The sequence below is a fragment of the Leptonychotes weddellii genome, chromosome 14, assembly GCF_054177405.1.
Source record: "Leptonychotes weddellii isolate Sample4059 chromosome 14, ASM5417740v2, whole genome shotgun sequence".
Taxonomy (NCBI): Eukaryota; Metazoa; Chordata; class Mammalia; order Carnivora; family Phocidae; genus Leptonychotes; species Leptonychotes weddellii.
Window position 1 is genome coordinate 21466431 of NC_138382.1, and position 25912 is coordinate 21492342.

At 41.9% G+C, this 25912-nt stretch overlaps 1 protein-coding gene and 1 non-coding gene across 3 annotated transcripts in view; both read right to left on the reverse strand.

Annotated features, from left to right (window-relative positions):
- The window catches only part of SLC28A3 (solute carrier family 28 member 3), a 51960-nt gene extending 26743 nt beyond the window's left edge, over positions 1 to 25217 (reverse strand). For both annotated transcript variants that reach the window (XR_014139954.1, XM_081802884.1), the window contains exons 1-2: positions 25016 to 25217; positions 3897 to 3992 (exon numbers count right to left, since the gene is read on the reverse strand). Coding sequence is in view for 1 of the 2 variants with exons in the window: in XM_081802884.1 (XP_081659010.1) it covers positions 3897 to 3992; positions 25016 to 25093 (174 nt within the window). In the remaining variant the exon portion in view is untranslated. The remainder of the gene's footprint in view (positions 1 to 3896; positions 3993 to 25015) is intronic.
- On the reverse strand, positions 2555 to 2661 carry LOC115937939 (U6 spliceosomal RNA). The gene has a single exon (XR_004073153.1). It is a non-coding gene; the product is annotated as a U6 spliceosomal RNA (small nuclear RNA).
- Positions 25218 to 25912: the final 695 nt, after the last annotated feature.

Here is a 25912-nt window from a genome sequence, read left to right on the forward strand (position 1 = left end):
TTTAAATGACACACTGGGCCAAATGGACTTCACAGACATATTCAGAACATTCCATCCCAAAGCAACAGAATACACATTCTTCTCTAGTGCCCATGGAACATTCTCCAGAATCGATCACATCCTAGGTCATAAATCAGGTCTCAACTGGTACCAAAAGATTGGGATCATTCCCTGCATATTTTGAGACCACAATGCTTTGAAACTAGAACTCAATCACAAGAGGAAAGTCGGAAAGAACTCAAATACATGGAGGCTAAAGAGCATCCTACTGAAGAATGAATGGGTCAACCAGGAAATTAAAGAAGAATTAAAAAAATTCATGGAAACCAATGAAAATGAAAACAACTGTTCAAAATCTTTGGGATGCAGCAAAGGTGGTCCTAAGAGGAAAGTATATAGCAATACAAGCCTTTCTTAAGAAACAAGAAAGGTCTCAAATATACAACCTAACCCTACACCTAAATCTCCTTTTATATTCTGCCAGCCCTGGTTTCCAAAGGACTGAGACCAAGGCTGGCTTATTTTCCTGGCAGCCCAAGGCTTGGTCTGCAGATGTGAGCACGAGCCCAGTATCTTCAAGAGCTGATAAGCTTTCCCTTGGGAACTAGGGTCCTTCTATCAGTGGGCTAAAGTTTGGATGTATTTCCCTTTCTCAGTGAACCCTTGCTCTATTTAATGGAGTGAAGTATATTCCTGGGCTATCTTTCTATGTGCAACTCAAACTTTTAAATATCCAGGACCCATTCTGTTCTCAGGATAGCATAGAGGATTTCCTGCCTCCATTTTGCAATAATGTTTCAAATAGGTCCAGCTATTGTAAGCATGGCAAGGGAGGGTGGCAAGGAAGTATGCAGACGTGGAGCAGTTTTGAACGTGCTCTAAGAGGGATAATGCCATATCTCAGCTTTTATTTTCTGTCATATCCCAGGTAGCCAGTGATTCTCTGTACTTTGCGAGAACTCAGAAATAAGTCATAAGTGGGGCACCTGGGTAGCTCAGTCTGTTAAGTGTCTGACTCTTAATTTTGGCTCAGGTCGTGAGACTGACCCCTGCATCGGGCTCTGCACTGGGCAAGGAGCCTGCTTAAGATTCTCTCTCTCCCTTTAGCCACCCCCCTCTCTAAAAATAATAATAAAATAAAATAAATTAAGTCATAAGCATGTCTCCGAGCTGAAAGGATTCTCAAAGATCATATAGTCCTTTGATGCCAAATTCCATTATATGTTTCATTTAGACTACCTTCATTTTCTGGGCTGGATCCAAGGAATTAGGAAGGTGGAGGGTAATAGAAAAAGAGGCCAGTGGAGTCCAAGCTGCAGCTGTTGAGGACAGGGGTATACAGGAGCCTTATTCATTTCATTCCCATCTAACACCTAGCTTAGCCAATATGTTAAAGTTTGACAAATATTTGATTTAAATAATCATAATTATTATTTTCTTACAGTGAAATTTGAAGTTACCTACTGCCCATGGAATGTCTCGCATTAACTGTTCTTTTTTTTCCCCAAACAGTTCCCATCTTTATTTATTTGTTTGTTTTTACCTATCAGATTGGTACACTTTTTTCGTTAAGAAATTTTAATTTTAATAAAATTAACATACAGTTTTATATTAATTTCAGGTGTACAATATAGTCTTCAACAATTCTCTACATGACTCAGTGCTCATCATATGAGTGTGCTCTTAATCCCCTTCCCCTAGTTCACCCCCCACATCCACCTCCCCCTGGTAACCATCTCTCTCTAGTTAAGTCTGTTTTTTGGTTTATCTCTTTTCTTCTTTGTTCATTTGTTTTGTTTCTTAAATTCGACATATCAGTGAGATCATATAGTATTTGTCTTTCTCCGACTGACTTATTCCAGTTGGCATTATACTCTCTAGATCCATCCATGTTGTTGCAAATTGCAAGATTTCATTCTTTTTTATAGCCCAATAATATTCCTATATATATATATCACCTCTTCTTTATTCATTCATCTATCGATGGATACTTGGGCTGCTTCCACAGTTTGGCTATTGTAGATAATGCTGCAATAAACATAAGGGTGCATGTATCCCTATGTATTCTTTGGGTAAATACCCAGTGGTGCAATTACAGGATCACAGGGTAGTTCTATTTTTAAAGTTTTGAGGAACCTCCATATTCTTTTCCACAGTGGCTGCACCAGTTTGCATTCCCACCAACAGTGCACGAGGGTTCCTTTATCTCCCCATCTTCTTTAAAATTTTAATTATTAATTAATTAATTTACTTATTTATTTATTTAGTTCAGTTAGCCAGCATATAGCACATCATTAGTTTTTGATGTAGTGTTCAACGATTCATTATTTTTCCCCATCTTTGCCAACACTTGTCATTTCTTGTGTTTTTGATTTTAGCCATTCTGACAGGTATGCAGTAATATTTCATTGTGGTTTTGATTTGCATTTCTCTGATGCTGAGTGATGTTGAGCATCTTTTCATAGGTCTGTGGCCATCTGGATGTCTTCTTTGAAGAAATGTCTATTCATGTCTTCTGCCCATTTTTTAACTGGCTTATGGTTTTTTTGGTGTTAAAAATATGGAATGCTTCACAAATAGGCATGTCATCCTTGTCCAGGGGCCATGCTAATCTTCTTTCTGTCATTCCAGTTTTAGTATATGTGCTGCCAAAGTGAGTACCTGTCTCCATCTTTAAACAAACCAAAACCGACAATAACAACAACAAAATCTTCTTGACCCCATAGTCATGGGACATCTACCCACCCTCCTTCCCTTCACAGCCAAACCACTTGAAAGAATTGCCTTTACTTTTAGCGACCCTCACATCCTACTCACTCAGACTTCTACTGAGATGACTGCTGCCAAGGTCATCCAAGGACCATTGTTGCCAAATCCAGTGGCTCCTCCTTGCTCTTTATATTCTTATTTATAACAGTAAAGTATTTAATTTTTTTTGTTTTTGATTGTTTTTTGAAACAATAAAAAAAAAAGACTTCATTTTTTAAAGAGCAGTTTCAGGTTCCCAGCAAAACTGAGGGGAAAGTAGAAATTTCCCGTGTACCTGCTTCCCCTGCTCATGCGTGGCTTCTCCCGTTAGCACCATCTTCTACCAGAGTGGTACGTTTGTTGCAACTGATGAATGTACATGGCCCATGACATGGGCACGTGGGTGTATATTTGCCTTAAAAGGCCATATTTTAAGATGTTAGGCACTGATTTTTTTCTGAAATTATATAGGTAATTTTTTTTTATCTTCCAAAGTTTGCTACAATAATTTCCCACATTTTCTACTTCAAACAAGTTATTCTTTTTATCATGAGAATAACTCCCTCCAATAAATGGCTTGATAGTCGGCACCCAGAATTACCAAAAAAAAAAGGATGGTCTACATGGATAATCTGCTGGATTTTTAGCAGCAGAAGGCTTTCTTCAAATGAGCTCCTACCCAGAATTAAATATATATATTAAAAAAATATAAGTGGCCTTGTGACAGAGTGCCTCAGTCTGCTATAAACTTAGGTGTCCCTAGGGAACCCTAGGGCATGATGGACAGTTTTAGAACCATATCTTAGAACCTTCCTCATCTGCCTCACTTGCTTTAAAATTGAGATGCTTTGGTTTAAGCCAGTGCTTTTTGCTTTAGGATGGAGCCTGGAATCTGTACTAGTGAAGTGTCCAGAGAAAGCCTACATACTCTCCCCAGCAGAAAACTCTGGGGACAGGTGTATCAACACAAGATCTCTTTGTTTGAGCATGTGTGTTTTCTTCATGACTCTGCCTTACACATCCTAATTACCATTTAATTCATTCCTCTGAGTGCCAGCTGAGCGCCCACTTTCTGTCCCCACAGCTCTCAGTCCCTGTTGCACAGCGGTTACCATGGTAATAGATTCACTCAACCATCACTGGAGTACCTGCTTGGCGGTTTTGTGTTCTCTGTTCTGCGCAACTCTACACCTTAGCAAGTTGTTTCCAGATGCGTTCTGGCTTTCATCAAAGTCATCTTCATTCTAAGAAAAAAGTACAGATTGCAAAAATACAATTTCAGGACCAAAAAACCCAAATGTTATTTCAAGAAACAGGACCTAGAAGACTTTTGAGGGATGGGGTGGCAAAGATGAGGTGTTCAGATGCGTCAGCTGAATAAAGAAAGAACCAGTGAATCTTGGGCTCAGAAGGAGACAGACGATTTCTGTTTTGCTCTGCTCTGATAGAGGGAATGGTGTGGTCCAACCTGAGAAAGAGAGAGAGGAGGACCAGGCGCCCCCATCTAAGTCATGTGACTTTATAATAAGCAGAGTTGAAACTAGGGTGTGTCACATAACACAGGCTTCCAATGTATAAAATAAAGCGAAATGTAGGCCAGATAGTTTTCTTCTTAGATGTTGGATTTTGAGATGCTAAAATGTGTTTTGTTTAGTTTAAAGCAACCTCTGGTAGTAATGAGAATAAGAAAAATGCCTTCTTTTGTCAGGCTGTGGTGATTTTACTTTAAGGAAGTGAGTAAGCTGTGTTCTTGGAGGAATGTCCTCACCCCAAGCGGCTGTTCTGAGATGTGACAGACACCTGGCTCATTTCTCTTTTACCTTTTGGGATGGGGGGCAGGGTCCAGTCTTTCTCCCACCTCATCCCAACTTGCCTTCCTCAGTTACTTCATTCCAAGTAAGGCAACAAGATAGATAAACCGTGTCAGGTAGGTCCCTATAGCTTTTCAGGAAATGTCCTCTGCTAGGCCTGTCGGCTGTGACCTTGTCTTTGAAAGAACAAGTGTATGACTTTGATTTTAACTTTAGATCTCTGACTGGCCCCAAGGAGCTATAAAAGAATGACAGTTCTGACCTAGGTTGCATTTTCTTTTTTTTTTTTCAAGATTTTATTTATTTGTTTGAGAGAGAGAAAGAGAGAGTCCAAGCAGGGGGAGGGGCAGAGGGAGAAGGAGAAGCAAACTCCCCGCTGAGCAGGGAGCCCGATGCGGGGCTCGATCCCAGGACCCTAGGATCACGACCTGAGCTGAAGGCAGACGCTCAACCGACTGAGCCACCCAGGCGCCCCGGTTGCATTTTCTATCTATCGAAACACGAGAGCGTATAAAGCATGAATAAAATCTAACTTCCAGCACACGCATGATTTATGCATGAAAGCCTTGTTGCCATACTGACCTTTTGGTTATGGCTGTATATCTTACTTTAGCACAGTCCTCCACACGTAGGAGATGCTAACAATTCTTTGTTGGATGAATGAACCACAGTGATTTTAATGTTGCATTAACGGGTGTGGCCATGCGGTACATCTGAGTATTTGGTAACAAATACAGTAGGGGGCGCTGTATACAGTATGGAAAGATGACAAAAGTGTTGCTAATTGCAGAAGCTGGCTGGTGGCCACGTAGGGACTCATTTTACGAATCTCGCTTTCACGGACGCTGAAAATTTCCTTAACAAAAAGTTAAAAATAAAACTCAGCATGAGTTGGTGGAAATACAAGACACAGGTAAATGAGGGGGCTGGTTTTCGGGTTCCCTAATTACATGTGTGATGCTGGGTAGGTCACATCTTCTCAGCCCCAGTCTACCCATCTATACCACAGTTTCGATTGCGTGTTCTTGTGATCTCTTCCAGAATCCTGACATTTTCTGGTTTCAGGAGGAGCGGCCCAACCTTCCTGGTAATTCCTGCTAATTCTTGATTATTCCTGCCACCTGGTGGCAGAATCTGAAACTTATGGAGCACAAGGAAGGGGCCTGCCTTTTTCAAGTTCATGCAAGAGAAAGGGATATGTGTGTGTGTGTGTGTGTGTGTGTTTGGGGGTGGGGTAAAGTAGGCGGAAGTGGTGACAAAGGCACTTCTGGATGTATTTTGTAACATGTAATGGGATTATTTTACCCCTAGTAGAGTGTACACCTTGGCTTTTTTTTTTTTTTTTAAAGATTTTATTTATTTATTTGACAGAGAGAGACATAGCGAGAGAGGGAACACAAGCAGGGGGAGTGGGAGAGGGAGAAGCAGGCTCCTCGCTGAGCAGGGAGCCCCATGTGGGACTCGATCCCAGGACCCTGGGATCATGACCTGAGCCGAAGGCAGACGCTTAACGACTGAGCCACCCAAGCGCCCCTCACACCTTGGCTTTTTAACATGTTCAGGAAGAACAATGTTTCCCATCAGAGGATTTTCCAACAGGAATAATGGGGGTATTGTGGGTGTTGATTGGTGCTGGAAAAATAACCCTTGAGACATTGCTTGGCTTTGTTTTATCGCTTCTTTTCAAATTGGAGTCCTAGGGCCTGAATGGGTGGTCCATAATTACTCCTTAACTCCTTGTTTCTTTACATCTACTTAGCAATTCAGATTAAGTAGATACATTAGTACAGATGACTACATACCTTAGGACACTGAACTACAACCAATATTGTGTTCTAAATGCAAGCTTGTCACTCCACTGAGTGGGTGACAACGTTGTGGTGTTGTGTATGAGTATTTCTAAGCAGCCACTTAATTTCTCTAGTTAGTGTTATTTGCTGGGTGTACTCAATTCTGGCTTGAGATCCTCTGAAGGGCAGATTATTGAGCCTGGAGTCCCTTGTGCCTGGGCTTCGATCCTGCACTTTCCATGCTGCTCAAGCAACTACAGATCTCCAGTGGGTGTTGCAGGGAGTACAGATGAACAGAGGTTTTTTTTTTCTTTCTTTCTTTCTTTCTTTCTTTCTTTCTTTCTTTCTTTCTTTCTTTCTTTCTTTCTTTCTTTCATTAATGTATTCCTTTCATTCAGTTTCTAGACCATACAATTTCTAAAACATAAGAAATTACTGAAACCATTCCCCCATCTATTTGGGTATTTCCTGTCCATAGAATTATAGCTGAACATATAGCCACCCCCAAAAGAGGCTGCATTTCCACCTCTAACTAGATTCTGGCCAATTGAAATATAAATAGATGTGGTGCCCTGAGTGGGGCAGCTCGGGAATGTCCTTTAAGAGATGGCTGGTGCTCCTTGTTCCTTTCATTTTTCCCTATGTCCTGCTGCCTTGTGTGTGGTTGGTTCCAGCTGGGCCATGAATGCCAGGGTCCCATCCTGGGGATGTCAGAGGGATGAGTTGCAGGGCATCTACTCTGCAAACCTTGAGTAGGTGCTTCCACTCCAGTTCTGTACTACCCACGTCCTGCCTTTTATCTGCTGGAAATAAGCTTCTCCCTTGTTACTTTTGGTTTTTGCTTTTCTTTGCACCTGCATTGATATAATATGTAGTAGTTACAAGACACAGGATTGAACTCTTTAAAGTCCTGCGTTCTCCATTTTGACAGATGAAGAAACTAAGGCAAAGCTAAGTGGATTGTGTGACTCAGGTTATACAACCAGAATAACTGGGATGGGACCTGAACTCACTGTCCAACCCAAACTGTACCATGCCTGTAGTGTTTGGACCTTGGGCCAGGACACTTTGGCCTCAGGAATATCTAAAAAGATAGTGGTACACTTTCAGATTAAATTCCCCTTCTATCAAGAAGACCTGATTTGAACTCTATAGATATATTTTTTTTAAAGATTTTATTTATTTATTTGACAGAGAGAGATACAGCGAGAGAGGGAACACAAGCAGGGGGAGTAGGAGAGGGAGAAGCAGGCCTCCCTGTGGAGCAGGGAGCCCGATGCGGGGCTTGATCCCAGGGTCCCGGACCACGACCTGAGCCGAAGGCAGACACTTAACGACTGAGCCACCCAGGCGCCCCGAACTCTATAGATATTAAAAGACCAGTCAGAATGGCTAGAATAAAAAAGACAAGACATAAGAAGTGTTGGCAAGGATGTGGAGAAAAAGGAACCCTTGTGCACTGTTGGTGGGAATGCAAATTGGTGCAGCCGCTCTGGAAGACAGTATAGAAGTTCCTCAAAAAATTAAAAACAGAACTACCATAGGATCCATAAATTCCACCTCTGGATATTTATCTGAAGAAAACAAAAACTCAAGAAAACACATGCACCTCCATGTTTACTGCAGCATTATTCACAATACCCAAGACATGGAAGCAGCTAAGTGTCCATCAATAGATGAATAGATAAAGAAGATGGGGTCTATATCGATAGCAAATGGAATATCACACAGCCATAAAAAAGGATGAGATTGTGCCATTTGGGACAACATGGATGGACCTAGAGGGTATTATGCTAGTGAAATAAGTCAGGCAGAGAAAGATGAATACTGTATGATTTCATTTATATGTGGAATCAAAAAAACCCCACAAATAAATAAATAAACAAAAAGCAGAATCAGACCCATAAATACAGAGAACAAACTGCCGGTTGCCAGAGGGGAGTGGGTGGGGGGATGGATGAAACAGGTGAAGAGGAGGGGGAGACATAGGCTTCCAGTTATGGAATGAATAAGTCACAGGCGAAGGGTACAGCATAGGGTCAATGGTATTATAATAGCATTGTACGGCAACAGATGATAGCTACACTTGTGAGCATAGCATGGTACAGAAACTTGCAGAATCCCTATGTTGTACACCCGAAACTAGTGTAACAATGTGTATCATTGTGTTACATTGTGTACACTCAAAAAAAAACCCACCCCAGCCAGATAGTAATGGCAGAGGTGCTGAAAGATTCCTGAAATGCTTATGGCCACTTTTCTTTTCTTTTTTTTTTTTTTTTAAAGATTTTATTTATTTATTTGACAGAGAGATATAGCGAGAAAGGGACACAAGCAGGGGTAGAGTCAGAGGGAGAAGCAGGCTTCCTGCTGAGCAGGGAGCCCGATGCGGGGCTCGATCCCAGGACCCTGGGACCATGACCTGAGCTGAAGGCAGACGCTTAACGACTGAGCCACCCAGGCGCCCCTGGCCACTTTTCATCTATATCTAGGCTTCGGTCATTTCTCAAACAGGATAATGGGCCTCCCACCCTACAGACTGGTTTTAAGTAGATGCTCTCCTTTGGTAGCAGGAGTGGGCCCTCCTGCATTTGTGGACAAGTCTTGTCTCCATGATTAGTCTGGCGCTTTCTCTTGCAACCATGTCTGCTCCGCTAACTTGGTCTCTCCCTCCCACGGTGGCCCTGATTCTACCATGTGGCTTCCATTTCTCAGTTTTTGTGGTTGGGATTTCTTTGCTGCAGACTGTTTCCCTGTGCCGGGGAGCCTTTCTTCAACCTTCTTCACAGAAACTGCTCTGGCCTGGTAAAAAAAAAAAAAAGAAAGAAACTGCTCTGGCCTGGTGTGCTCTGGCTGCATGACTGGCCTTTCCAAGGGGGCATTAATGGGCTTGAGCCCGGGGCGAGAACGGACACCTTCACCCCTGGAGAGACTTTCGTCCTGACCTTTGATGGGACAAAGATGATGTCACTTTATGACAGATGGGAATGGCCCATCAGGCAAATATGATGTCGATAAGGACTCTGAAAAGTCGCTATGAAGATCTTTACCTGGTTCTAGAGCTTGACACTTCACAGCAAGTTTTGTGAAGTGTTTGCTAATCTACCTTGGCTGGAAGGCTTTGTATCACCAGAACAGATTTAGATTGGTGATCATAGTTGTTTATTTTCTTATGTGTGTATGTGTCTATTTGTCTATGTATGTATGTATGTATGTATGTATGTATCTATCCTTCTACCTATCTTCACATTTCTGTACACCTTTTTTTTTTTTTAAAGATTTTATTTTTTTTTATTAGAGAGAAACAGCATGACAGGGGAGAGGGTCAGAGGGAGAAGCAGGCTCCCCGATGAGCTGGGAGCCCGATGTGGGACTCTATCCCGGGACCCTGGGATCATGACCTGGGCCGAAGGCAGTCGCCTAACCAACTGAACCACCCAGGCACCCCATTTCGTTACATCTTTAAAGCAATCTTTTGAGAAACAGTCAGTGGGATATATTCTGAGGAGTGATGCCTGAAAAATTACGATGGATGTCCAAGTCCCAAGGCCTGTGGCAAAAACGGGACTGTGATGTCATTTGGAAAACTTGGAACTGTGTAAATCTGTATCAATCTATATTATACCCCGAGCCTCTAAGCTGAGAAGACAGATTCTCTGTCCCCTGTTCTCTGCTGAATACCACGTGCGTAACACAATGGCAGGCATGGAAGGGCTTGGTAACTGTTTTGCAATGGAAAGATATTCCTGGGGGCTGCTGAGCTCGTTAAGAGTGCAGCTAAAATAGTGTCTGCACAACTGAGGAGAGACAGAATGGTACAGGACTGCTTTCTCTACTTCTCCAAGAAGGTTACTGTATGTTCTAACATTCTAAGCCTTAGATGCCTAAATGAGGGTGTCAGAAATATACCTCCATTTTTTTTTTAAGCTTCAAGTGATCAATTTAACCTTTCTGTGTCCATTTCTATGGACATGGAATGGGACAAGATTGGAACAACTGTTTCAAATAGTGGCTTAAAATTCAAAAATGCAACAATTAGATCAAAAGAAGTGGCTCACCATGAATCTTAGAATGACTGCTTTCAGGAATATTGGCAAATTATCTATATTAATTGGTGCTGCATTATGATAAAAGGCTGGGTCCCATGGTCATTTCTGGGTTCATGTCCAGGCTTAATTTCTTGAGGCCGTGTTCACCACTGTATAGGAGCATAGCATTCATTACCTACCTAGTGCCATGTAGAGTAATTGACTTTTGTCAGTTGACGTTTATATTAATTTTATGGTTGAGTTTGCTACTTACTTGCTGGCTTTCAGGCATTTATAGTCACTTTGTTCTCTGTGGTTGAAATTTGGCATGGAAGAGGCAATATCTGTTTGGTGAATCTGATCTTTTCACATTGTTTGGGAACGTCTCCCCCTTTATTTATTTTGTACATTTAAAAGTCTACAAATGTCAAATATTTTAAGGCCATTTTCTCTATAATGTTTCCTCCAAATTGCCTGGGCTTTGCCTCGGAAGGATTGCATTTTCAGAGGCGGTATCCCAGAAGCCTTTGCTCTTTGCCTATTGCACGTGACCCTCTTGGCTCAGGTGGCCTTGTGCCTCAAGTCTCAGGTGGCCTTGTGCCTCAAGTCTCAGGTTTACGGAATCCTTAATGTAGTTCATGGGCGCTAGCTAGACCGTTCCTCCCTGAGATGGTCCTGTTTTTCTTATGGGCCTGTGTGGGGTTATGGACTGGGTTAAGGAGGTGACCTGGCCAGCCTTGGTTCATTATCACACTTCCCTGGCACAATTCTCTGTCACCTCTGAATGCTCTGAAGGGAGCTTAGAATTGGGTGTGAGGAGACAGGACCACAGGACACTGGTAACATTCTCCCCTTGTGATCTTTGTGAGCCAGGGGCAAATGGAAACCCTAAGTATAGGAATGTAAGGAAAGGCACGGTTCTACATCCAGTGAGAGAAATCAGAGGAAGGTTTATAATGATTAGATTTATAAAAATAAATTGAAGCCTGCAAGTACTCACAGAATATGGTTTCCATGATTTTCCTGAGGATTTTAGCTGAATATAGAGGAAGTGAAAAGTGAAGAGGAAGTGAAGTTCACTTCTGTGAGGTGAAGAACAATGGTTGGATGGGTACAGAACAGATTATAAGCATATCAGTTGTTGACCCTAGTGATCTCATGGCTGACTGGGCAAGGCCCAGCATCACATGCGAAGATCATACTCCATATCGCCAGCCCAAGAAGAGGTCAAAATTCAAAATTCAAAGTACAGTTTATACTAAATGCACAATACTTTCACAACATCATCACATTGAAAGACAGAAGGGAGGAAGAACTTCAGCCAAACAAAAGATTAATGAGAAATTATGGCAAGAGGAATGATAGTATGTTTTGAATCTATTTAATAAATTAAAACCTTAATCCAGGGATTAAGATTCCAGAACAAATTACAAATATTTTAACCCCTGACAATGTAGAAAAGATACTCAGAAAACTTACTTGAAGGAGAAGGGACAGAAAAGGTAGAAGGTAGGATGAGTATGCCAATTTTCTTATCTTTTAATTTCTGGAAGCTGAAAGAGATTATAAGCAGCAGTGTTTAAGAGGGAAAGGTAAATGCTAAAATATATATTCAGCTAAAATCAAGTGGTGAAAGAGAAGGAAAGAAAATAACAGAAGTTAGAAATATATTAATTTTGTGATTACTTATAATCTTAAACTCATTATAAAAGGAACTATTAAAACAAAAAATGTCTTCAGAAGAAACCAAACAAAAATTAAAAAATACGCGAACATGCAGTGAAAAGATTTTTACAAAGCACAACATAAAATATGCTGAGAGGAGCTGAGAACAAATAAGCCCATCTGACAGATCAATGGGTTTGATTGAATTAGAGGGAATACCAAACAGACACAACCATACACTCACATCTCCTGCTGTCTTTCAATTTGATGATGTTGTAAAAGTATTGTGCATTTAGTATAAACTGTACTTTGAATTTTGAATTTTGACCTCTTCTTGGGCTGGCGATATGGAGTATGATCTTCGCATGTGATGCTGGGCCTTGTCCAGTCGGCCGTGAGATCACTAGGGTCAACAACTGATATGCTTATAATCTGTTCTGTACCCATCCAACCATTGTTTTTCACTTCACAGTATTCAGTACATTACATGAGCTATTCGACACTTTGTTGTACAATAGGCTTTGTGTTAGATGATTTTGCCCAGCTGTAGGCTAATGTAAGTGTCCTGAGCACATTTAAGGTAGGCTAGGCTAAGCTATGATGTTCGGTAGATTAGGTATATGAAATGCATTCTTGACATACAATACTTTCAACTTACGATTGGTTTATTGGGGCATAACCCCATTATAAATTGAGGAGGATCTGTCCTGGAAATGACTCAGTGACTCAGAAAGATAAAACATGCAGTGGTCATGATCTTAACTGACCAAGACTGAATACAGGATTAAAAAAAGCAATTAATGCGTTCCAAAAGAAACAACGGTCAGAGTACAATCTCATGCTCTGACAAGCGTGACTCTCTGTGTACAAATGGCATAGATTAACGTAGAGAAAACTGAGGGAGAAATACCTAGAAATACACCTAGAAAGAGGTTGATAGAACTCTTTCAGTCTATGACAAATCAAATGGACAAAAGTAAGGATAATGAAGACCAAAATAACAATAAATAATATGATACGATTAACATCTGTTGAGTTCTATAACCCCAATAGAAAAATAGATTGTGGCCAAGACTGCTAGTTGTCCCTAATATCTATTCTTCTCTATTTCCTTTTTTCCCATTCTTTTTAAAGAGAGAGAGAGAGAGTGAGAGCGCAGTGGGGAAGGGCAGAGGGAGAGGGAGAGAGAGAATCCCAAGCAGACTCCACGCCCAGCAGGAAGCCCGACATGGGGCTCAATACCATGACCCTGAGATCATAACCTGAACCGAAATCAAGAGTAGGACACCCAACCGACTGAACCTTCCAGGTGCCCCTTCTCTATTTCCTTTAAATATAGGGCTCTGAATTTTAGCGGGGCCCAAGATTTCCCAGAATAAAGGTACATTTCTAACCTCCCTGTGGCTATGATTAAATTCTGTCACTGTGATTGAAGCTACGTGCAACTTTGGGGAAGTGTCCCAAAGCAGGACAGTTGGTGCAGCCTATGGACTCCTTTCAGAATGGTTTAAAATACATAAAATTAAATATATAATACTAAAAGGGAATCACTTGTATTGAAATCTAGTTATTAAAATATTAAAATTAATTGTGATAGTGTATATGCATCTTTATCAACACTTTAAAGAACAAGGAAAAAAAAAACCCCAACAAGGTCCAGTGGCAAGTTCTTATAAACTACCTTAATTTCAGTGCCATGGATGTAAATTATATTTGGAGGTATTTGCAACAGATACCAAGTTTTTTCTCTACTTGTATATATTAACTCAACGTAGTGAGGGTTCTTTTGCATCTTTCACACCCATTTCAAACAAGCAGTTCTACCTCCTCTTGGTCTGTGGAATGGAACGTGCTCTCTCCCTCTCAGGTGTGGGTAGAAGTCTTCCCTGTCCATCTTCCACCTGGTGCATCTCTTAGTTTGTGTTTGATAATGTGTGATTTCAGCTTGGACAAGCTATCCTCAGAGCAATAATATGACAATGCCTGGACTCCTTACTTACTGGGCCAGACACAATGCTCTGCACTTCCCTCCACACTATTATACTTCCTTCCTTCCCTTGCTTCTCTGATATTTGCAACTTTATCAATTTTTTATTGCTGTGAAACCAAGAATTCATAGATAAACATCCTTTCTCATCCTGTTAAAAACCAGTCTTCTGTCTGAACTTACAGGTTGCTATGGTCAATGTTTGTGTCCCCCCATAATTCATCATGTTGAAATTCTAACCCCCAAAGATGAGGGTATTAGGAGATGAGGCCTTTGTGAGGTGCTTAAGTCATGCGGGTGGAGCCCTCAGGAATGGGAGTAGTGCCCTTACAAGAGAGGACCCACAGAGACTGTAACCACTTCCACTGTATGAGGACCATAGGGAGAAGGCATTGGCTATGGGCCCTAGAATGCAACCATGCTGATGTCTTGTTCTGGGACTTCTAGCCTTCAGAACTGTGAGAAATAAATGTCTGCTGTTTATAAGCTGCCCAGCCTGTGGTGTTTTATTGTAGCAGCCCAAATGGACTAATGTTCCATTTTCTTGCCTTATTTGGTCTTTGACCCATTCCAATATGGCTTCCACTCCTACCACTCCATGGAAATCACCCTTGCCAAAGTCATGGATGGTTTTCATGTCCTTAAATCCAGTTTTCCTCATACACAATGGGCCACTTCCTCCTTAAAATACCCTCGTCCCGGGCTTCTGTGATATCACACCTTGCTAGTTTCCTCCTCCCAACCAGACTTCTCCCTCTCCTGTACTCTATCAGCCTTTCTACTCAACCATTAATGCTACACAGCAGTTCCTTGGGGTTCTGTCTTAGGCATTCTCATTCAGTCCTCTAACAAATATTTTTTTTGTGCATCTACTATGGGCTAGAGAATGCTGTTGCTGAGCACTGAATATATGGTCCCTGGTGTCAGGGAATTTAGAAGAGAAGCTGTCAACCATAAGTTACACAATTAATTATTTTACTGTAGTCATGATAAAGACTGAAAAAGCTCAACTCCTACACATTGTAATGCTTTTACAGATTAATTAGAATGAACTTAACTGTGTCTGAAATTCCAAAGATGCAACCCCTTTAGTCATGGGGGAAACAGAAATGTTCTTAACAGCTAAACGTCTTCTTTTTTTTTTTTTAAAGATTTTATTTATTTGACAGAGAGAGAGATAGCGAGAGCAGGAACACAAGCAGGGGGAGTGGGAGAGGGAGAAGGAGACTCCCTGCTGGGCAGGGAGCCCAATGTGGGACTCGATCCCAGGACCCTGGGATCATGACCTGAGCCAAAGGCAGACGCTTAACGACTGAGCCACCCAGGCGCCCCAACAGCTAAACGTCTTCTTACAGTTGAGAAAAAAAATAAGGAAACAAGGATATAATCCCTTTGACTCTATCAGTTGAAACTAAAGTTCTTCTTATTCTCACTGCCTTCTCTGATTTGTTTTTAGTAGGCAAATCTCTAGTCTGTCTAAAGGGATCCAGGGTGATAATAGATCTCTTTTTTTTAATGTGAAAATGCATTTGATGCCAAAGCCTGAATCACCTCCAGGATGAAGCCTTGGTTTCTCGGGCCTGCCTTACTCTTGTGCTGTTTTGGGAAATCATGGTCACTTCCTAAGTATTAGTCTTAACCTTGAATCAGACTATTTCATGCCAGAACAGTTGATAGTGAGGCATTAAAGAGAATACATCAGTGTGCCATACACATTTGAATTTGCTTACATTTGGAAAAACGTTGCTTTTTGACAATTCCTAAAATCACTTTTGTTATCAAGCACATCTTTCCAAAGAGCATTGACTAGATGAGTATAGATTAATTAGAAACACATGGAAAAAATTTGGAGCCTATAATTTTTTTTTTTTTTAGAGATGCATTTGACTAAATAAGAAATGGGTCTGAATGAACCAAAGTATTTGAAAAATAACTTTATAAAGTCCTTTTGAAGAGACACAGGTGCTGGGAGCCAAGGTCTCTCAGTCTGGCAGGGACCCAGGGGGGCTTGTGGTTCACATTTGGTTGACATTAAAACAATTGAAAGTTGCCTGTTGGTGTCTTCCATAGTTTCCCATCAGTAGATTCTAGTGTCTGCTATACGCAGAAGCAGACTTCACACCTGGATTTCAAAGTTTGGTTTGGCCCCTGCACCAGAATAGCATCCCCACCTAAATGGTTTGGTTAATGGTTGCTGATACCTGAGCATTTGCTAGGTGCTAGTGCTTTCTACTAATCTCCCCATAGTCCTATGATGTAGGGTATTAGAACCTATTTTTGGATGGGGAAATAGATATGGAAGTTAGATAACGTGCCTAAATGGTAGGCCTGGCAGTCTGGCTCTGAAGCCTCAACTCTTCACCCAAAGAACCTATGTTTTGCCCTCCTCATAATGATTCAGTATGTGACTTTTAACCACCCACCCCACCCCAGTGTGGCTTTTCTCGAAAGCTCATTCCTTTCTTCTCTCTCCACTTCCTCCTTAAGAAGGGGCCCCTTGTTATCTCCAGCCAAGGTCAAAGTCACATGCAGTATAGTCAGTTCTTGGGCCATTACAGACCACCTCTTATTCCACCTGTGCCTTTTAGATTCTTCCCCTCCTACTTCTTTCTTCCCTCGTCTCTGACCTCAAGACCTCATGCTCTGAGGAGGAATGAGGAAGTAGCCCTGTGGGTCAACAGGAAGCCTAATTTTGCTGGCTCCTGGAAGTGTCTCTTGTTGCTTTTGTGTGCATCTTTGTCTCTCTCTCCCTTCCTTGCTGCACCCAGCATACCATGGACCAAGACCTTTGCTCCCACCTGCTCTATCTGCATGGGTCTGGCCCTCAATTAAGTAATTTCTACTTCAAACCTTCCTGGGCAAGTTAGATCAGTGCCTTCTAACCAACTTCCTCCTTGCAAATGTTTCTAAACCAATGGACTCAGGTGGAGGAGAAACTAGGATGCAGTAATTTGAGTTAGAAAAATAAAAATTATTTAAACGCTAGAAAAGTTGTAAAAAGTAATACAATTCAAAGGGAGGGACACTGACAGGGAAATAGGACCCACAGGAGAGGGGGGACAGCTGTACAACTTTATAGATTGTGCTGTCTGGAACTATGCCATGCTCCCAAAGTTGAGCAGGTGGAGAGAGTAAGGCAAGTAGATAGTCCAGAGCGGAGAAGATATGCTTGTCTTGGCCCCTTTTAATCTATGACTGACACTTTCTCATGGTGCAGAAAGCCTTGCCTCACATTCATGGGCTGTTTTCTGACCATGTTTCATGGAGAAGTTTATACCATTACTTTGATTACCACTCCTTATAATCTGGCTGGATGGTTTATTCTAGAATGTTCCTGAGTCTGCAGAATACAGAAACTCAATATTATTTTTTTATTTTTATTTTTTTCAGGTGATTTTAAGTGACCAGGATTCTTTCTCTCTCTCCGTCTCTCCCTCTGCCCCTCCCTACACCCAGGATGAGAATTTTATTTTATTTATTTATTTTTTACTATGTTTTAAATCTAAACTTATCACTGGTCTTAGATTTTTGGGACCAAGGTTTTGAAATCAGCGAAGAGCCTTGAGGTGAATCAGAGCTGGCCTCTCATCCTTTCTGGCTCTCTCTTTACCACTTTTTCTGTGCCCCTGCACATGCATCTCATACCTTCCCATTCAGGGCCTCGGCTTCTCCACATAGTGTGATACGGAAAAAAACAGTTTTTGACATGGTAACTTAGGGAATTATTTGTGCCCTACTGGGTATTTCCTTCTGCTTAGCATCTACTGAGTAGGTGCTCAATATATATTTGTTGAGGGGCGGCTGGGTGGCTCAGTCAATTAAGCGTCCGACTCTTGATTTCGGTTCAGGTCATGATCTCAAGGTTGTGAGATTGAGCCCCATGTGGGGCTCTACACTCAGGAGGGGTCTGTTTGAGATTCTCTCTCTCTCTGTCTCTCTCTCTGCCCCTCCCTACCCCCAGTGCTCTCTCTCTCAAATAAATAAATATTTTAAAAATATATATTATTATATAAATTATTATATAAGAATTATTAAATATTTAATTATTTAATATTATATATATATATATATTTTGTTGTTGTTGTTGTTGAATGAATGAATGAATGAAAGCAAGCAAGCCTGTAAGTATTCATTGGGAACATTTGGGAAATATTCCCCACCTCCCAATCTAGGTGAGACCACCTTCTCATGTCATGAATAGCACTTTTTACAAATTTATGTTGGCTGATTTGCCATTGTTAACTAATTTTAACCAAATGGTAGCTGTTTCCAGCTTTTTGCATAATGCCTGGCACAGTGGCAATACATTTTTGTTGACTCAATAAATGACACACTTTATGTCAAAGAGTTTTGACTCTTGGAGGGAAAGCAAACAAAGCTTTGAATTTACAGAACTGGGAGATTGAAAGGAACATTGAGACATGCACAGGTCCATTTCCCTGCTTCCCAGTGGAACCATTCCTGGTCATCATGTACTTTGTTCCTGAACACCCACAGGAGGCTCTTTAACCATGTGACTCATAGTATTTTCCTAAGAAACCTCTGTCTTTATTTACTTCCAGAAGACATAAGACACGCATACCATCTTTCTTTTCTTTTCTCTCTCTCTCTCTTTTTTTTTAAATTTCCTTTCCAGGAAAAAGAAAGAACAATTAGGCATGCCAAGACTGTAAGCGGCTTCTGGGTCAAACACCTTAGCCCACGTGTGGAGTAGAATTAGATGCCTCTGAATCCAGATCCTGGCTTTGAGTGAAAATCATACTGTACTATGTGCGCCTAAATCTGCAATCTGAAGACAGAATTCCAAACTTCTGTAGCCTGATGGAGACTTGGGGCTCCTGCTCACAATAATCTGTTCTATGTAAAATTCCAAATGCTCCCACTTCTGATTATTTTCAGTTTGACCAATGACAGTTCAGCTAACATCCAGGGCTGGCTTCTCATCAACATCAACAATGTCTGGATGAAATGGGTCAGTAGGTGCTACCACCTTCATTTTAAATTAAGAGATTGTGAAAAAAATATGTAAATAAAGTAAGGGACTGTGGAGTAAAGTAAAAAATGAAATCCCTAAGTCCTTCCCCTCTGAGGTGTCATGGAAGTGCCTTGGGTTCTAGCCATCTAGGTTGTTAGAAATAAATCTAGATATGATCTGATTTGAGGAAAAGAGAGAGAATTTTTTTTTTTAATTTCCTGCACAAAGGCAATTATTGTCATGTGTTTTCTGTGTTTTAATTCACTTGTGGAGGAGAGAAGCATCTAAATAGTTCTGGCCAAGCTTGTCTGGAGTTGAGTTAGTGGAAACTTACTCAACCACCTGGTGTGATTCATGTGGCCCTCCCTCAGGGGGTTAGAGAGAAACAGTGCTCTTCCTCTTTACTTTGCATAATTACTTCCAACCTCTGAACTTCTCTATTCAAATGATCTGTGCCAAATATTCTTGCACTTAGATGACCTCCCAAATTTTGACCTCCATTGAAAAAACTCTTCAAACCAGACTGGCTCACCAGGCAATTTAAGGAGTAGGTCAGCTTTTCTCTGTGTAGAGTGGAGGCACATTTCCCATCTAGTCCTGTCTCAGGTCTCACATAAGTGGGTCCCAGCTCACTGACGTCAGAGCGAGCATGGGCTCTGTGGCTCTGAGGGCCACCAGTGGTAAAATCGGTGCTGACTCATAGGCAGCAGGCAACTTAGGCTGGGTTTCTAAGGAACACCCTTTAGTAAAAGTATTCCTTCACAAATTGCCTGAATGTTCACCCTTAGGAATTCTGAGCTTTATCGGACCTCTCTTGCTGTCAACTTTCCACTCTCCCTCTTCTCTGGATCCTTCCCCCAACTTGGAGTTTGGAAAAATTATTCAATTGCCCTATTCTAAAGAGACTTACCCTAAATATGGACACTTGATAAATATGGTATTTGTCAAATGGGGAAAAGATTTTTTTTTTAAGATTTTATTTATTTATTCATGAGAGACAGAGAGAGAGAGGCAGAGGGAGAAGCAGGCTCCCAAGGAGCAGAGAGCCCGATGCGGGACTCAATCCCAGAACCCTGGGATCATGACCTGAGCCGAAGGCAGACGCTTAACCATCTGAGCCACCCAGGCGCCCAAGATTTTTTTTTTTTAAGTGACGCTGAAATAATTGGATACCTGTGTAGAAAAACAAAAACTTGATGACCACTTTACACTATACATAAGATCTCATTTCAGGGGGACTAGAGTCCTCAGTGTAGAAGGCAGCAATGAGCTTTTGGAAAATATGGGAGGGTCTTTATGATATTGCAGGGCAGAAAAAGATGTCTTAAACAGGATATATAAAACAGAAACACTTGATAAATGGGACCACAATATAATTACCTTTTGTGCATCCAACTAGTAAAGAGTGAAAGACAGCTTAAGAGGGGTAGAAGGCATTTGGAAAGCATATAACTGAAAAAGGGCTTGTATTCAGAACATTTAAAGAACTCTTTCCAAATCAGTAGGAAAAAGACAAAATCCAGTAGAGAAAATGGGCGAGAGACTTGAACAAGTATTTCATAAAGTTGGCATCTAGTGGCCAATAACAAAGTTAAATGAAAATGACACCTCAATGTTACACTACTTACTATACATCTATCAGAATCACTGAAATTAAAAAGACATATAAATATTGGTGAGGCTCTGGAGTAAAAGGAACTCACACTCTGTGGATGGAAGTGTAAATTGGTAAAACCACTTGGGAAACCAGTTTGGCATTATCACTAAAGTTGAAAATATATATGCATTCCCAATGACCTAGCAGTTCCACTCCTAAATATAACGCCAAATAAATTTGTTACATATGCATCGGGAGACATGTCTGAGAGTATTTATAGCTGCATTTGTTTGTAGAAGCTCCTAAAAGCTCCAAGCTTAATGACATAAATGTCCACCAACAGTAAAATAGATAAATTGTGCAATGTTTATGGAGAATACTGTGTATCAATGAAATTGGATGAATCAACTCAGTGACAGCATGGCTGAGTCTCAGAAATACAAAACTGAGCAAAAGAAGTCTGATACAAAATTATTCCTCTTGCCCAATTCCATATAAATGTTTTAAAATAGGAAGGAATCTTCTTGTAATTTTCTGTTTATATAAAATTTAAAAGCAGGCAAAAGCAGTGCTTGGGGATTCATAATTATAAGTTAACATATAAAGCAAGGCAAGGAAGTAATTACTATAAAGTTGGGATCATTGTCACCCCTAGGGGTGAGGGGCAGTTGTGGCAGATGTGCAGGATTGGGGCATCCGACCTGAGGGATGGAGATGTCTTGTTTCTTGACATAGATGGCACTTTATAATAAGCTGTCTTTGATTTTGTGTGTTTTTCTGCATGTTATATTTCACAATGAAAAATTTATTTTGAATAAAAAAGCCCCCTGTCTACAGCCCCAATCTTGCCTCCCCTGAGCCTGTCTCTCTCTTCAATGCTCTGCTCTCCACCAGCGGGAGGAATATCCTCTCTTCCCTTATTTTCCCCTTTTCTCAGCTCCCACGCATAACACAAACTGTCCCCCATCCCCACCTCCGGTCACCAGTGACCTCTTGGTTGGCAAATCAAATGAACTTGTCTTTGCTGCTGACCTTGTAGTTCTCTTTTCCCTTGGCTTCCCCAGACGCTTCCCTCTCCTGATGCTGCTCCTCTTTCTCTCCCCATGGCCTCTCTGCTTCATTCTCTGATTGCTCCAACTTCCCAACTCCATAAGCACTGGGGCTTCCTAGGTTTCCCCCCTGCTGGTCTCATTCATGCCACTAGCTCATGGCTGTGCTAACGGCCCCCAAATGCATGATGTCCCCTTCCAGACTCCAGGTGTGCGCATGCCTAGAGCTTCCTGCCTCCTCTTCATCTTCATCTAGGGGTAAGGAATCACCCTAATTTCATCCAACAGGCCTCAAAATGAACTCATGGCCTTCCTTGCTCCAACCCTACTTCTGAATTTCCCGTCCACATAAAGGGAATCACTTCTAGGTTGAGCTCTCAAGCTAGAAATGTTGACTTGTCACTCTTTAACCTGCCCCAGCACCAGGACCTATTATTCTTATGTTCATACTGTGTGCTAGGCACTTGCTATGGTCTGAATGTGTTCCTGCCATCCCCCCCCAAATTCCTGTTTGGAAAATCTAATGCCCAATGTGACAGTATTAGGTGGTGGAACCTTTGAGGTGATCAGTGTCCTTATAAAAGACACCTTCTGCCATGTGAGGACACAACAAGAAGACAGCTGTCCATGAGGAAGTGGGTCTTCACCAGACACTGAATCTGCTGGGGCCACCATCTTGGACTTCCAGGCTCCAGAATGATGAGAAATAAATTTCTATGTGTACGCCGCCCAGTCTGTGGTATTTTGTTATAATGGCCTGAACAAACTAAGACAGCACAGTTTTTAAAAATAGATATTACATACTTTTTTTTCTAACATATTACCATATTACCTCATTTAATTCTCTCAACCCCAAGATATGATATTATCATCCTACTGTACAGAGAAGAAAATGGAAATATTAATAACCAGAGCAGCTCTTAACCCACCCTGACTCAATGCTAATTCCATGGCCAAGGGGCCTACTTCCAGTATTAGTATTTCTGCCCAGTGCTGGTTTCCACCATGATTATCATCCCACCCTCCTAAATGCTGTCCCAGCCACACACAAATCTCTTTCCATTTTGTCCACCCTCAGCAGGGCTAGTAGAGTACTTTAACAACTTGATAGTGTAAATTCTGATCGATTCTTTCCCAGTGACTTAGCACACATGGAGGCCGTGTGATCTGGGGCCAGCCTGCCCCCATCCCTACTCTCCAGCCCCAGCTCCTCATCTTCTCTATCCCGAGCTCACGTGTTCTTTCAGGCTCCTGGGCCCGTGCGGACAGTTTTCTTTGCTTGTGGTGCTCTGCTGATACCCCTCCCTGTTCAACTGGGAAATCCCTGCCCATCCTTTAAGCCCTAACTGAGAGACTCCTAGGTCAGCCCAACTCCACTTGCATATGTATTTACAATGCACTTGGTGCCAACTTCTAGCGTTGTATTTTGTTTTTGTTTTATATCATCTTACAATTGCTTATTGGTTTCTGCCTGCTTTGCTCCTGGAGGGCAAGAATAGTGTATTATCCTTTCTTGAATGGTGTCCCTTTCCAGTAGTGGGTGGGGGGAGTCAATGGTTTTGCTGAATAAATATGTGTCTGTGGAAATTCTTGTCAAACAGCAAGCACTGGAAGAAATAACCTGGTCACTGCTTGTTGATGTTGGTGTATGGTATTCTGCTGGGTTTGAGACATGGAGATGCTGGGTTTGAGCCCTGGAGATGCTTTGTTTTGATAGAAGAGAATGAGGGATAGAAAACAGGGATACCTTTGGTGGATGTGTGTCCTCCTCACTGACTGGGCTGCCAGTTGCTGGTGACATGGACCCCCCCCCCTCCATTGCAGACATCTTTGTCTTGCTGTCATACTCACTTTGACTCTATCCCATTCTATCCCTTCCATTCTCTTGAACCATAAAAGGCCCTTGGCATTATGCTTATTTTCTCATTTAACCCTTATGAAGGGAATCAGGATATGCCACCCCAAAATATACCACTTTAGCATGAGAGTTATTTTGAGCTGAAAGCAATTGAGAAAAAGCAGACCCAGAAAGAGCTCTTCGGTCTTCCTCTCTCTGTCTAGAAACAGGACATGACTTTCCCTGTGCAGGTGTCCAGTCTTCCATAACAGAAGGAGGACAACGACTCTTGTCACTGGACACAGAGATGGTACTGGGTTAAAACTGCATAAACCTCATATCAAACCTATCTTCCATTAGTTTCTCCTATATATTTCCTGGTCACTTTCCAACAGCCTATTGGCCCTAAAAGCCCCATCTGTCTCTCTCTCTTTTTTTTTTTGTCTAATCACTTCTCCACAATTTTTTGCTCTCTGTTAAAATGGTATATAAGCCCCTGAGTCTTACAGCTTCTTTGAATTTTTCACTTCTTTTCTGTGAAGTTGCATGAACATAACATTAAAAATATTTGTATTTTTATACAATTTTGTATGCCTTTCTCTGGTTAATCTGCTATTTCCCAGTTTAATTCATAGACCTCAGATGCTGAATCTAAGAGGGTAGAGGGCAAGACTTTTCTTCCCTTACACTTATAACCTATGAGATGAAGATCACTGCAACAACTGTATAGACAACTGAACTGAAGCTCAAGGAAGTCACAGTAATTTGTGGATGGAAGACTTAGGACTGGTGCCAAAGCCCTTTAACCTTCCTCGTTCCTTTCTTGGCTAGTGTCTAAAAGTTTGTTTTGCCATTTTGGTGACCCTGAACCCCAAGAGGTTGCTGACACCTGTTTGTGTGGGCTCTTGTGTCAGCTTAAGGAAGGAAACACAGCTAAGGACATCTCTGAAAAATCCCCATCCCAGAGCGGGTCAGAACAGCCCAGTGTGTCCCTGGGACAGGACTCCTTCCGGGTTTCTGCAGCACCCAGCCCCGAGGTCAGAGGCATTAATCACTCAGTGGGTTTTGGTTGATGACATGAGACTGGTTTGCATAACCTGGCTGCACTGGGGCGGGCACCCAGGCCACCATCAGACAGGGGCTTTGGGACCTGGTGTAAGAGAAGGAACCCCTCCAGTGCTCACTACATCCAGGATCTGGATTCTCCCCATTCTCTCTGTTTTACCAGCTCTTTGGAAAATACTGCAGGGCCTGCAAGCCCCAAACAAAAGCCAGAGAAGGTAGTCTTGTTTCTAAGTGACAGGGAAAGTCAGGGATCAAAACAAGTTCGATTAAAAGAGACTTTTCAGGTTTGTCAGCCTGAGAAGAACCCAAGGAGGAAAAAACAATAGGTTTAAAGAGTTTCCTGAGAAAATCTTATTGCGTTTCAATAACCCTGCTGCTTTCCTTCAGAAACTTGCCAGGGTGGTTAGAAAGAGCATTATTTCCATTGACTTGGTCTTAAACACAAGATAAGATGTCCGCTCACCTGGAAGCTGGTGTTGCTGTAGCCCTCAGCCACGGGGGCTGTCATACTCTTCAGCTCTACAACGTTGTTGCTGCTCATGGAATTGGCTGGGCTCTGAATTCTTTTCAGACGTCTGCTCTAGAAGTTCCTCGGTAGCTCTGAAGAGGATCACAGCCTCTGCTGATGTCAGAATGCCACCTGCTGTTTGTGGGAACCTGGGCAGGGATTGCATTTGCCAAGGTGAATCTGTTGGGGGCGGAACAAGAGTCACAGGTGGAAGGCGGGGAGGCTTTCGGATCCACCCATCTCATTAATCTTCCTGATGAGCCCTAGGATTGCTGGCCCGTTTTTACTCAGGAAAACTCTTGCAGTGCACAGAACAGAAAAGGATGCTTTCTCAACGGGTCAGGAGGGAAATATCTGTTTCCTATGGGTGGTGGTGGGGACTAGGAATGGGGGGGAAGCAAGGAATGTAAGGGCTGGTTGCTACCAATTGACCACTATTCTGTGCTAGGTCCATGCTCAGTGCTTTGTATATCGTAGTCATGGTTTCTCTTAAGTACAAACAAAAACAGAGGTGTGGTAAAGTTAATAGTTTGCTCAGGGTCATTTGGCTAGGAAAGGGACGGTGAGAAGTCAAATTCATGTCTAGATGATTCTGAAGCCTTTTTACTACATCCCTGACTACAGACTGGATTGCTTTTAAAAATCCAACTCCTAGGAGGGCGCCTGGGTGGCTCAGTTGGTTAAGCGACTGCCTTCGGCTCAGGTCATGATCCTGGAGTCCCGGGATCGAGTCCCGCATCGGGCTCCCTGCTCAGCAGGGAGTCTGCTTCTCCCTCTGACCCTCCTCCCTCTCATGCTCTCTGTCTCTCATTCTCTCTCTCTCAAATAAATAAATAAAATCTTTAAAAAAAA